This window comes from Periophthalmus magnuspinnatus, chromosome 6 (assembly GCF_009829125.3).
Source record: "Periophthalmus magnuspinnatus isolate fPerMag1 chromosome 6, fPerMag1.2.pri, whole genome shotgun sequence".
In the NCBI taxonomy this organism is placed as follows: Eukaryota; Metazoa; Chordata; class Actinopteri; order Gobiiformes; family Gobiidae; genus Periophthalmus; species Periophthalmus magnuspinnatus.
Window position 1 is genome coordinate 20,051,283 of NC_047131.1, and position 14,155 is coordinate 20,065,437.

Genomic DNA, 14,155 nt, shown 5'->3' on the forward strand with positions numbered 1-14,155 from the left:
TTTATAACTTCTGGATATTCTGATGTAGTTTTGGACATACGCCGTTGGGACAATGCCGTACCAGGATGAGGAGTACCCAGGACAGCCCCTGTGGCAATCTGTCCTGCTGTTTTGCTGTAAGGGAATGATCGAAGGCATCATTGTTGTACTGTTCTTCTGGCTCCTGATCCAAGTTCTGTTCACCAAACAGCTTGAAAGTAAGAATCTACAAGTTAACTTTTTACGTAACCAAAAAAATGAATGCAACTTTGTTTTATATATGATTCCCAAGCATATCCCTTTAGTAACTTAAAAATTATTGAATATAATACTGATGTTTACTAAATGATTAAGTACTTACTGTTACTATTACTACTACTACCCTCATGACAATCAATACAATTCCTAATGCTATAGGTACTGCAACTACTGCCAGTACTACTTCTATAGGCCTATAACTACTACTATAAATATTACAAGCATATTTATTTATCATTGTTAGGTAAATACATACTAGTTATTTCCACTTCTGCTATAGTTTTATGGACATGGATAGCACACTGTTTGAGTTTGAAAACACTGCCCTTATGTACTGACTAGCTTACCCTTCATGTGCCCGCAGTTCATCTCCAAGTGCTGCTGCTGGTTGGCCTGGTAATCTTCTGTCTTTGCTTACTCCTGGGCTGTTTCATTTGCTGGAGAAAAAGCCACTTCTATCCATCTGAGGATAAAGAAGCCGGAACATCCCAGCCTACAACCTCTGACCCCGTGACCTTTGCCCCAAGCCCTGCTCCACTTGCTCCTTCCTCTGCAATGACAGTGAACTCCAGGCAACACTACGAAGAACTGGATGGTGCCATTTTGGAGTACCCCTCAACATTCACCAGCCCTGCTCCATCTGAGAGAGAATTCAAAAATACAGATTTTAAAGAACATCCACGAACTTACTTCTCACTCCGCCGGTTCAGCACGCCGCACCTATCACCTCCCTCTTACAAACCTATAGATTCTAGCCACACGTCACTGCCTGTATTCCCCAAATTTTTTTCCAAAACTTGCAGAGCGGCTCAAAGACGCTGCACAGTCACTGGAGTTGGTATATATAATGAGAATAGCAGGCTAACTAGTCCTGGGACAATCTCTCCATCAATGCCAGAGGAGCCTATCCCCCTAGCACCTCTAAGTTATGGTTCAGTGTCGCCAAAACCATGCCTGCACTTCACTATGGCCTTCTCCACTGAGCAACAAGCCTTGACTGTCACCATTTTGCGTATTACAGGGACAACACATAACTTAGAGGATGTGTCTATACAGGGAAGCCTACCTCCATTCTATCCCTGTCCCATCCAAGCAACAACACAGAGCAACCAATGCATACAGCCACACACAGTCACATTGCTATTGAGGGTAAACTCTGTGCAGGAGCTCCAGCAGTGTGTCCTGAGAATACGGGTCTACATTCGGAACATCCTCACAGAAGGCAGCTCAGTTCTGGGAGAGCTGGAGACAGAGTGTGCAGGACGGGACTGGAAAAATGATCAGTTATTTTACTTAATGAAAGAGCTCAACCACACAGAAGGGGTGCTAAAAACTGGTCTTCACCCTTGAAAGTGTACATCTTACTTGTTAAAATGTCTGATGCTTTTATGCTTTAACCATCACATTTGTGACAAAAGCTAGTTCCATAAACAAAACATGAAAATTCTACTTTCATTGAGATATCTCTATGAACTTTTGCACTTGACCTCTGTTGCCCACAACACATCCTCATCCTACTTTAACATCAGTTACTGCATTCACATTACTGGCTTTCAAGCAAAACCTGAAAACCTCCAGATATAATCACACATCTTTACATCTATATTATACATAGTGTAGTGTATAAAATAGGATGTTGTTACAGACTGTTGTACGGAGAGAACTTTCAGAGTAATATTCACTTTTGCTTTTTAATGTTTAGGAGATTACGTGACGTCTTACAGGAGTCGAATGCCACAGGAGATGATCCCTTTTTTAATGACATTGTGCGTTAATCCTTCTCGATTCACAATCCTCAGGAAATGTTTCAATCTCCTCTGATTCTCAGAGCTGACAGATGTAATCTTTGTTTGCATTAGCCGCTCATAGCATCACTTTATTTGTAGCTGACAAACATATCAGGAATACACTGCACCACCAGATTGTATAATATCTCTTGTATGCAGTAAATCAGGCCAGATTGGTCGGATGATGTTGCATGCTTATATTATTTCATGAATATCACTATGTGCCACTATATACACTATAGTATAATGTATTCAATAGCCAAGATCAACCAGTTGCTTTGGTCAAAAAAACTGATGATGGAAAAGTCAGGAAAATAATAAAATAAAAGTATACATATTTTTGGTCTGTTGCCTTTTGTAATTTCACAGTTGTGGGGCGACATGAATTGTTTATTGGGTGTTTCATTGTGGTAATTCAATTTAGTGTGCTTTAAAAAGCTTTTATAATAATTCAAAATTGTCTGCGCATTTGTAGCAGAAAGACATCATGTTGTGAGAGCTCAAAGTTCGGGATCCTTATGGAGCATAGGCTTGTTTCAGTCTTTCTGAAGAGATACACCATATGCCTCTAATATGCATTTTCAATCATATTCAATCATTTTCATATTTACAGTGCACAGGGCTGACAGTTAGTGTTTAATCACAATCATATGTGAACACATAAAGATTATTAACAAAACAACCAAAATCTATCAGAGGCCTTTTAAAAATAGATACAACTTATCAATCTTACTGGAATAAAAACATTTTACTATAGCTGTTATGAGAAAAATGTATAGGAACATGTTCCATACCAATACTGCAAAATGTTACTCTGTTTAAAAATTCTTGAAATGTGACAATGAAAACATTTGTATCAAATAAATTAAAGCACATGTGGAGACATTGCAACATTCTAAAATTTGTTTCATAGATGTGTCAGGCTAAAGCAGACTTTTTGTGAAGAGCAAATTATGAAATTGATTATAATAAGCTTTTAAAGCAGGCAGTTCATGTCTGTTTTATCCACTTCATCAGGGCTACAGATATCAACCATCTCAACATAAAATATCCCATCAGGACAGAGCAGAGGCAGGGACTTATGCAGCACAATTACATCTGTGCAGCCCTGACAGATTTTCTTAGAATCAGCATCAAGACCCATGATTGATGGTTCAGTACTTAACATGACTGCATCTGAAAAAAGAAAAAGAAAAACAGAAAAAGTATCAAATTGTGATTGGATTTGTTAATTGAACAGAGTAAGAGTGAAATGAAAACATATAAGTTTAACACTACAGCTGAGAAAAGAAAGCCCACTAAATATTCACAAAAAGGAAGCAGGACACAAAGGTAGACTAGTCTACTGCATCATGCAGTTTCACCTTGATTGCTGATCCTCTCTGTCACTGCTGATATCTGAAGACAATTAAGTACATATTAAGAGCTGTTCAAAACCTGAGGGCAGTTGTATGATCGAAAATACAATGTTATAATTTAAACACTTTCTGTCAGTGGCAATGTAATGCAGCAGCTATTGTATGTCCATTAAGGCCCTAAACATGTTATTTTGAGGATAACTGTAAAAGATTTTTTGATAAAAGAAGAAAAATACAAATTCTTTTAGCAGATTAGCTACTGGGACAAAGAGCTTCTCAAACAAATAACTAGAAGACTTATCATCAGGACCAATATGGAATCATGTATTCATTTGGTTCAAGTATATTTATTTCAATATTATTCCTTAAAAGACAGCACATTCAATCCACTGTTTTGATGTGTCCCAGCTGAGTGGTCTACTTCTCAGTTTCAAATCGGATTATTTGCAGAGCAGAAAGAGTCACATGTGCTTAATGCTGAACATACAATGCTCGTGGTCACACCCCTCCCATGTCTATGTGCCTTTTCATTAAAGCACAACCCTGAATTATGACTGTCTGCACATATGTGTCAGTATAATGAATGTGGGGCAGAGCTGGTATTACTTCATATTATTCATATGACATGATTATGTCATTTATGGTTTAATAATTTGTGTTGCCTACAAAAGCTAACATCGAGAGTAATAGAAATGTGTGGCTGCTGTAGACATAATAAAACCATTTTGGAGTTTTGGGACTCTGTTTCTTTGTTTCAACAAAGTATGCATCCCAATCAATTAACATTTAAGTGCTGAACATTCAAAAATACAAGCCAAAACATTATGACCTAATATCAGTGGTTGTAATGTTAGATGTTTATGGCAATAGTTTATAATGTATCCCTGTTGTGCATCAAACTGCTGAGAAATGATCTATTGGATTGGACAACATTTACCATTCTTCACTTCAATCACTCGTTCACCACTCTTCCTTCGTTCAGCCATATTTGGTAGATACAAATCATCTGCAAACGAGGAACATGCCAGCACAACTGACACTGCATGATTTGGACTGCACTTTAAATACCGCTCTGACTCAATTTAACCAAGCCTCAGTGATACCACAACAACATTGTCCTTTATCAAGTACCTTTTCCTCTTGGTCTTCATCACCCGGCTCCTCTTCCTCAAACACGGGCGTTAAACCTGTACCCTGGTGCCAGCTCCACCTATCATGTGCACTCTAAAAAAACAGACAGAGCAAATTAAATCACCTTGTAACAATTAATTACATAAACTCATCAAAATATATACACTACCAGTTAAAAGTTTGGACTTTTTAAACAATATTTTATATTCATATGTATCCACCCTTTGTTTTGTTGAGTTATTTACTCCACTAAATATTCACCAGTCATAGGTGGTTTTATATATATATATATATATATATATATATATGTATATATATATATATATATATATATATATATATATATATATATATATATATATATATATATATATATATATATATATATATATACACACACACACACACACACGCACACCCCCACAAACCCCCACAAACCCCCCCCCCCCCCACACACACACACACATTTAAACAAAACGTTTGACTGGTAGTGTATATCACACATAAAAACATATCTTACCCTGGTGCCCCTTGACATTTGAACCCAATCTTGAGCCAATCTATCTCCAGATGTCATTTCATTTTCTTCTCTTTCCTTAAACAGACTTTTTAACTACAAGGACATCAAAATAAAAAGATTCATTAAAATATAACTTATTTTTATATCAAAGTTACAGTGAGAGAGCAATGAGCATCACACTTTACATACAACACAGCAACTTTGTATAGCACTATCTTAACCTCTGAAATGCATGGAGAGCTAATCTTTGAGAAAGGTATATTTGAGTATCTTTAGATGTATTTATTTTTATTGGTACCTGCTCATTGACCAATCTCCGCTGCTGCTCTGTGTCGAAATTCACTTTGCTCCTTTCTTTAGCAGAGGGCTCCTCCTCTTTAGCCTGTTGAAAAGGCCACTTATAAAATAAACTATATTTTTGTTGATTTCCTTTGAGAATTTACCTTGAACTGTCTGGATGATTCAAGTTCTTGCAGTGCTTGTGTTGTCTCCTGCTCAAGCTGGATTTCTGTCTTTTCCCTCTCTTAAAGATATAAAGAAATATAGGAAACGCATTAGAATTTATTTATTTTATTTGTTCAACATTTTTTCTCCGAAACCTCACCTATCAGTTGAACTTTTAGTGACCCATTGATTTGCGCATTTGTACAGTCCTCAACAACCTCATCACATCCAGTAGTTTTTATTTCCAGCTGTGGAGAGAAAAAAAAAACAAAAAACAAAGCTCATGTTTTGGCGTCCAAAAGACATTTTAGCTTAATGAAAATTATTTCTGTCATGCACAGATCCTAAGCCCCACAGCAGAAATGAGGCAGCGATCATTATAAAATAATTATATATACAAAATAATCACAATAATATAAAAGATAACACTGAACTAATAATAATAACTTATTCTGTACAGATGTTGAGCATTTCTTACCTGTTTGTCCTTATGGTTCAGTAAGTCTAAAACAGGTGTTTCCGATAAAAGACAGGGGCTGAAAAAGATCAGAACTATTCAACTGTTCTAAAAAGGTATTACACTGATTTAACTAAATGCACTTACTCTGTCATTGTGTCCCTGTCCTGGGTTTGGACAGTGTCAGCTCCTGCAATTAAAATAAAATCTATACTTTAGCGCCCCCTGGTGACACAGCTACACAGTTTCAAAGCCAATTTACCATCTTTGTTTGTTTTGTTCAGGAATGCTTGACTTCTGCTTTTCACCAGTTCCAGCTCTTGTTTACATGCATTAAGCTCAAGCCTTAGATATGACTCAGATTCATTCTGCAAATAAAATAATTAAAGTTAAAGATAAAGTTATTTAAATATATTTAGAAATGCCTTTATTTCAGCTTACTTTGTTTTTCCTCCTCAGTTCCTCTAGCTCAGTATCTGCAGACTGTACTGTCAAAGCTGCTTTCTGCCATTTGTCTGTCCAATGGGAGACCATGACCTTCAGTTCTTCAATGTGCTGGACTCTACCTGCATCTATTTTGCAATAATTCTCCTCCAGTAGTTTCAGCTGCTGCTCCTTTTCAAAGACTGCAGTCTCCAAAAATAAACAATGATCCTGTTGTTTCTGCTTTTCAAATGTTACAGACCTCAAAGACTCCCTAAACAAAGAGAAATAATTAAAAAGGATTTAATTAAATATTTATAAAGGCAATATATTAATTTATGCATAAAATCAAACAACTGTGATAATTTAAAATCTCAAGATCAAATCTATTTGCTGATTGTATTTTAAGTCTGACCTGAGTTGCTTTATTTGTTCCTCTTGTTCCTCCAAACTTTCTTGTTCACTGGTCTGAATTCTGCTCCTTAGTGCTGCACATTCTTTCTCCAAATCTAAAATCTTTTGTGATTTTGAGTCGTCTTCCTTTCTCAACTCTTCCATGTTAACCTGAGATTTCTTCAGTGCCTGCTTTACCTCTTCAAACTCATTTGACAGGTCTTCATTTAGCTGTTGAGAAAAATGCATAAAAAATGTGACTTAATGAATATTTTTGCAAATAGAAGTCTGTACAGTTTCCCACCTTTCTCAAAGCTGCTACTTCTTGCTTCAACTTGGTAGTTTCCTGGTGATCCGTGTGATCCAGCCCATTTTGTTGCTGTGAACCCTTGGTACTCTTCTCAAGTTGCAGCTCTAGTAAATTGATCTTCTCCTGCAAATCAGCTTTTTCCTATAATACATGACATAACACTTTTATCTGATTTTGGTATGTATCATTGGTTTATCATCATCATCATTATCAGGGTGATATAGAGCCCTTAAAATCATAGAAAGGATATACAAACTACACCCATACACAATGTCCTTGCAAAGATGATTGCTAGCCTCATACAAAATAAGTTATACATGTTTTTTGTGTTACCTGAGTCAAATTGTCTTTGTTATGCTGCGCTGCTTTAAGTTTTGTATTTTGTTCAAGCACATTGCTCTCCAGTTTTAACATTTGAGTTGACATCGTTGCTTGTTCCTGAAACAGAGAATCCTAAAAATGCATTATGTTGAAAATAAAACTTTTAATATAATGTATATCCTGTTACTGCTAACCAGACATGCTTGGCTTATCTTGTTATTGGCTTCCCTCAGTTGATCCTCCAGTTCAGACTGGTTTTGTAGAGTCTGCACCAGTTTCTGCTTCAGCTCTATAGTTTGATTCAACAGTGCCTTCTGGGTCTATTAATTCAAATAGATAACTACATTTAATTTGGAAATCAAGCTTATATTTAATGATTGACAACAAATCAATCAAATTTTGATGTTCTGACCTCTGTTGCAGTCTGTAGTTTTAGTATTGCTTCTGCACATTCCTCTTCATATCTTTTTGCTCTTGTTTCAGCCTCTCTAAGAGCTTGATTTAATTTGAACAACTCTGTGCCAGAAGTTTGTCTTTCCTAACAATAATGTGATTTGGTACAAACATTTAGCATAATATATAAATAGGTGAACTGAAATTATAGTCAACATCCAGAATAACAATTGACCCTGTATGTAAACCATTATATATTGTACCTTTGGTTTCATGTCCAGCAAATTTGCACTGGACCTGCGCTCTGTCTGGAGAAGGTCCATGTGGGAGTCCATTCTCTCCTGAGCCTCCTGAAGCCACTGCATCACTCCTGTCTGCCTGAAGGGACTCTGCCCTCGTCCTGAACGCAGATCCGACTGAGGTGATGGAGAAAAGGAGCGTGGAGAAACATTTGGAGCCAGGTGGGATAGCGACTGCCACTTCCTCAGGCCTGGGTCAGTCGGTCTGAAACTGCCTGCACCTCCAGATGAACTATATACCATTAACACATTGATAGAATTATTATTAATAACATGAATTACTTTGGTATATCATGGACCACGCCTGGATGAAGGAGGAATTACATGGACAACATGTATTACACTAAGTATGGTTCTACACAATCACTGGTACTTTATACTTTTCTCCAGTAACACATTTTGGCAGTGAAAGAAATCTGAAACCGCAGATGCCGTGGGGCAGATTGACAGCCAACAGATTTGTGATGGTTCTAATATTATTGTTTATCTGTCGGTACTAATAATGTGTGCAGTATTAACTTTTTAATCTAATTGATTAATCTCACCTTGTGTTGACTTTGGACAGAAATCCTGATCCAGAAACTGTGGCCATACCACACCAAGACGAAGACTATGATGATAATATAATCAAGTTAATTCCATAAATAGATAAATAATGTCGTTGCCTAACATTTGCCTGAGTCCTACCTGGGCTGTGAGATTGGTATCCCACATATCCATATCCAGGAGAGAGAAAGGACTGTTATTTCTTTCTGGTCTGTACATCTTTGAGTGCCCAGCCGTGAATGAGCCCCCTTTCCTGTCAGTATCTATCCACACAACAATGTACCGTCACAGGGAGAGATTTTCACATAGAGGTGGCAGTTCAAGGCACGGTCCTATTCTTAGACCATGTTTCTCAAAATTCCAGTTGTTTGTGTCAAGTAACCAGTTTTAAGCATATGCACATTAACGCTCTTCTGTAAATCTGTCATTTATATCTTATTTGTTGCACTCTTCTACAATAGCCTACCTTTCTTTGGATAAATCTTTTAGCTGCTCTCTGGAAACACTCACTCAAAGCTGATAAACACAGCTTTAATTGCAGTGTATCCTACAGCTCTTGAAGTGGTGTCCATGGAGACACCAGTACACAGGACACTGTTGAGAGGGTGTGTCTCTCATCCCACCCTGGGATATTATCCACATAATATCACACAACTGATGTTTGCTTTTTTCTTTTTTTTAAGACATCATCATAATAGTTAGCTAAAGGAAAGTGGTGTAGAAGAGTTTGTATTTGGGTGAATTTGCTGAATACCAAAATCTGTGTTTTATTGTTTCTCTAAAAGGACTTCATTAATAATAACTAATTTTAGTTTTTACTTAATTTCGCAGAATTAAAAATTACGAAGGCTCATTTGACATCATGCTCTCACAAACTACCCACAAACAGTGATATCCGGGCACATACCTGTAAAAGAAGGCTACAGTTGTAGCCAATATCAATATTTACAGGCAACCGCAACAGATCCATGGATTCAGGACATGGATCTCTCAACTGGACAAAATGTATTTTATTGTGGATAAACGCAACCGGAAACCCTTTAAGTAACGGCCGGAAGTTGTTTCCCAATCTCGCAGAAGCAGAAGAATAGCATTAAGGGCTAACAAGTGCTTACAATACATTCATACCTTGTTGTTGGCTCAGATAGTCACAAATTCATATACTAAGATATCGATAAGCACTTAAGGAATAGAAATCTAAGATAATACTTAAAAGTACAGGTATGTATGTAATGATGTAAGACCGATGCTAATGCTACACACTTAGCACAGCTACTTCATCAAATGAGCGCATTTATTCCTCCCCAAACGGCTTATGATTAAAAATGATTTTCTATTTATTGAGCGGTAAGTAACTTCTTTTTATATATGTATGTTAGAAATGGCTGCTGACTGGTTGGGCAGTTTGGTGTCAATTAATTGCGGACCAACTCTGGGGGTGTACCAAGGAGAAGTGTCATCCGTGGACCAGACCAGTCAAACAATTTCACTGAGACAGCCTTTCCACAACGGAGTTAAATGCCCAGTTCCAGAGGTGACGTTCAGGTAAAGTGCACTGTCATCGTCGCTTCTCATGGTGTGTTTTTAAATATGTAAATGTTCCCACTCCTTATTTTACAGCGCTATTGACATAAAAGATCTAAAGATTTTGGATTTTGGTAAAGGCAGCACAAGAAACGGTACCTCTACCAAATCAAACACAACTCCAGTTGCTGTGCCAAAGGGTGACCCTAGAACAGTGGAGAAGATCAGCTCCCCTCAACACTTTTCCAAAAGCTATGGAGATCGTCACCTGGATGTCCCTGGTCAACCAAAAGGCTTTCGTAAAAGACATAATTCATGTAAGTCTGGTCATGCATTACTACAGCTTGTTAATCTCATAAACAAATATAAATATCACCAAATGCCGCATATATATTTACTGTGAGTTGTTTTTTTTTTTTTTTAGGGTCCTCAAGTAGTCGAGGAGCAAATCAAGTCACACCAAAAAAGAATGGAGTCAAAAATGGTGGTGGCCAAATGAAGCAGAGAGATGATGAGTGTTTTGGCGATGGAGTGGACGATGGCCTAGACACTGACTTTGACTTTGAGGGAAATCTGGCACTTTTTGACAAAGCTGCAGTTTTCTCAGAGATTGACATTTCAGAGCGTCGAAATGGAGCAAGATCACGAGGGACGCCCCAAGACCAGACACCTTCCCGTTATCGCCATGATGAAAACATCCTGGAGGCCAAACCTATTGTGTACAGACAAATTGCAGTGCCTCAGCCGGGGGACAAAGAGTACTGCACTGGTAAGTCTCATTATTTATTGTTCATAAATGGAGTAACAAATTGTGCTATAAGTGGGGGTGATAGTGGTTAGAATGTTTGTCCCCCAACCCGAAGGTCAGACCGGGATCGAGTCCCGATTGGACCAAGTTCTGTCGTTGTGTCCTTAGGCAAGACACTTCACCCACATTGCCTAGTATGAAAGTGGCATGTGTGCGAATGATTGGTGGTGGTCGGAGGGGCCGATGGCAGCCTCGCTTCTGTCAGTCTGCCCCAGGGCAGCTGTGGCTTACCATCACCAAGTGTGGAAATGAATGAATAATGACTATGGTGTAGCGCTTTGACAGGCCTTGAGAGGCCTGTAAAGCGCATTACAAGTGTAAGCCATTATTATTATTAAGGGCTATTTTATATATATATATATATATATATATATATATATAACAAATTAAAAACAATACAGTGGCCTCCAGGATATATATATATATAATATTTATTATTATTATATATATATATATATTTTTTTTTACAGATTCAGGGCTTGTGGTTCCAAGTATTTCCTATGAACTGCAGAAGCGGCTCTTGGCTGTTGCGGAGCGTTATGGACTCTCATTGGATAGAAGACTTGAGATGACTGGCGTCTGTGCAAGTCAAATGGCACTTACACTGCTCGGGGGCCCTAACAGGTAAACATCACTTTTCGTAAACAGTGCACTCAGTTATTATTTACTTATTTGTTAATAAACAGGTTTATTGTTCTTTATAATATAATAATAAAATATATGAACATAACGGATAACTAACAAACTAGTTACTGATTCCAGGTTTACTCCAAAAAATCTCCATCAGCGCCCAACAGTGGCTGTACTATGTGGCCCTCACGTTCAGGGGGCTCAGGGCATCAGCTGTGGACGCCACCTGGCCAATCACGAAGTTGAAGTCATCCTGTTTCTGCCCAATTTTGTCAAAATGCTTGATTGTGTGACCAGTGAACTTTCCCTCTTCAACAAAACAGGAGGAAAACAAGTGTCAAATGTTAAAGGTAAGCATATTTTAGCTTGATGAAATGTATACCTTTGTGGATTTTGTACATTTGATGGTCATTAATCTAAATGTGTGTTCTCACATCACAGATCTTCCAGACACACCAGTGGACCTAATCATTAACTGTCTGGACTGCCATGAAAACACATTCCTGATGGACCAGCCTTGGTACAGAGCAGCAGCAGACTGGGCAAACCAGAACCGGGCCCCAGTTCTCAGCTTGGACCCTCCTGCAAGTGGACAGGGGCAAGCCGTGGAGGCCAAATGGTCGCTTTGTCTTTGCCTACCCTTCTCTCTGGCTGAGGGAGCTGGGAGAGTTTATCTGTGTGACATAGGTATACCTCGACAGGTTTTCCAGGAAGTAGGGATAAAATTCCATTCTCCATTTGGATGCAAGTTTGTCATCCCACTGCATACTGCATAATGGGACCAGACACAATAAATGCTTAATTAAAGGTGCACAATGTAACTTTTCTGGAGGGTCCACCACATGTTATTGGTTTACTTGGAATGTTTCACATTATATAATTTTACACTTGCGCTTTGATTGACTCATAGGTCTTGGCTAAAACAAATATTATAGAAAACATGCTTTATTACTGTGAGCGGGATTGCAACTCTGTTTTGTTGCCATGGAGGTAGGTTTAATGCCATACTATGTAACATTCCAGTTAGAGCAATAACCTGTCCATTCAAAGATAATGGACCTAACTACCAGACATTGTGTATCTTTACTCTTTTGGGTTTTGGCGCCTTATCTTTGATCTGGCCTATTTGAAACTAAATAGCTTTTAACATGTTAAAAGTTCCATGTTTAAGCAGACATGTTTAAAGTTCCATGTTGGCGTAGAAAATGGTCTACAATATCAAAATAGGCCAGTAATTAATATGAATATTTTTTGTTATCCATTGATTGCAGAGACATGACAGAATCAATAGACAATCTATTACTTATAAAATAACTTTTTTGAGTTTAAAGTCAAACCCCTGATATTAGTCACTTATATCCTGCCATGCACCGTTCCCTTGTTCTTTGAGTTTTGTATTTCCTTTGACACCAATGTGAAACAGGGTGCCTGTGAACCACCCTTTGAGGCAGCTGCTTGAGAGTATGGGATTGAGATTTTGCTATTGCTTATTAGGCTGCTAAAACAAGGGCTCTACGACATATAGCAATGTTGGGTATCATTTGTTTAAGAAAAGCATTATGGCAGTGCAATCCATACATTTTTTTTTTTTAATTTGCCACTGCATACAAAGCTAAGCAGTGTATGTTTCCGTGAGTAGATTGGGGGGAACTGAAGATGTGGCTTTGATTAGATTTTATCTGTAAAAAGATAAATAATGCATGACTCTTTCTATACAAGGCCTTCAGTAGCTAATGGAGTGGCCGATACATAATGTCAAAAGAAACTGAACACATGTTGCTTTTGCTGCTTTATGGACCCTTACAGGGTTTGGGAGTCGGACCACATTGGTTTTTAATGTGTCCAGAAGTGAGGCACTTATGACAGTCTTGGCTATTGAGTGGGAATTGCCAACATTTTATATGAAAAAAATCATTAAATGGGTTTTAATTGTATAAAATGTAGCTTCCACTCATCTCAGATATCTCAGGTTGATTGGATGACTGGTCAGGTTACTGTTTGATTACAGGGCACTAGCTTTGGGGAAATTACTATGAAAAATACTAAGGCCTCATCCTATTCCAACATTCCTTGGGCTTGATGCGTTGTGTCCCATCTGTTGAAACAAGTCTGGCTTTGCAACAACAGCAGCCAGTGATATTGAATGTGCATTTTTGTCTTTAACCGCCAGAGGGGTGTCTAAGCAGCACTGCCTTGGCGTTTCCTTATTTGTCTGTCAGGGACAGTTTAAATTACAATTTTCTACAAAATGTGATTGTGAACTTTGTCTGTCATACAAGAGGCGATAATTACGATTTGGTTCATAAATCACAATGTTACAGTGCAGGTTGATAAAGGTTAATGTTAAGACTTACAAAAGGAGTTACTCTTCTCATAACATCACTAGCGCTCAACTTGACCAAATATGACAAGCATTTCCGTCTGGATTTGAAGATTATTGTCAATGTATAAAAAAATCCTATTTGTCAACTCTGCAAAATAAATATGCATAAACAAACGCCTGGTTTCATTTATTGACCTAAAGGGAAATTACGTTATATATTACTAAAACTTACCCATATCCTATTTTTAGTC

General features: G+C 37.9%; 3 protein-coding genes across 5 annotated transcripts in view; 2 read left to right on the top strand and 1 right to left on the bottom strand.

The window, feature by feature from the left end:
- Positions 1–14,155, top strand: part of LOC117371856 (protein mono-ADP-ribosyltransferase PARP6-like) — a 218,056-nt gene that overhangs the window by 147,144 nt on the left and 56,757 nt on the right. The window lies entirely within an intron of this gene.
- On the bottom strand, positions 3,045–8,876 carry LOC129456297 (myosin-11-like). The gene is made up of 18 exons (XM_055222297.1): positions 8,761–8,876; positions 8,619–8,683; positions 8,038–8,305; positions 7,794–7,919; positions 7,576–7,701; positions 7,394–7,498; positions 7,055–7,201; positions 6,773–6,981; positions 6,376–6,631; positions 6,197–6,302; positions 6,082–6,124; positions 5,956–6,013; positions 5,638–5,725; positions 5,477–5,556; positions 5,332–5,415; positions 5,034–5,126; positions 4,514–4,606; positions 3,045–3,200 (listed from the first exon to the last, which is right to left on the bottom strand). The coding sequence occupies exons 1-18, from the start codon at positions 8,836–8,838 to the stop codon at positions 3,186–3,188; spliced, it is 2,040 nt and encodes a 679-aa protein (XP_055078272.1). The 5' UTR covers positions 8,839–8,876; the 3' UTR covers positions 3,045–3,185.
- edc3 (enhancer of mRNA decapping 3 homolog (S. cerevisiae)) lies at positions 9,666–14,078 on the top strand. The gene is made up of 7 exons (XM_033968222.2): positions 9,666–9,840; positions 9,999–10,164; positions 10,240–10,460; positions 10,568–10,912; positions 11,422–11,575; positions 11,714–11,931; positions 12,023–14,078. The coding sequence occupies exons 2-7, from the start codon at positions 10,001–10,003 to the stop codon at positions 12,355–12,357; spliced, it is 1,437 nt and encodes a 478-aa protein (XP_033824113.1). The 5' UTR covers positions 9,666–9,840; positions 9,999–10,000; the 3' UTR covers positions 12,358–14,078.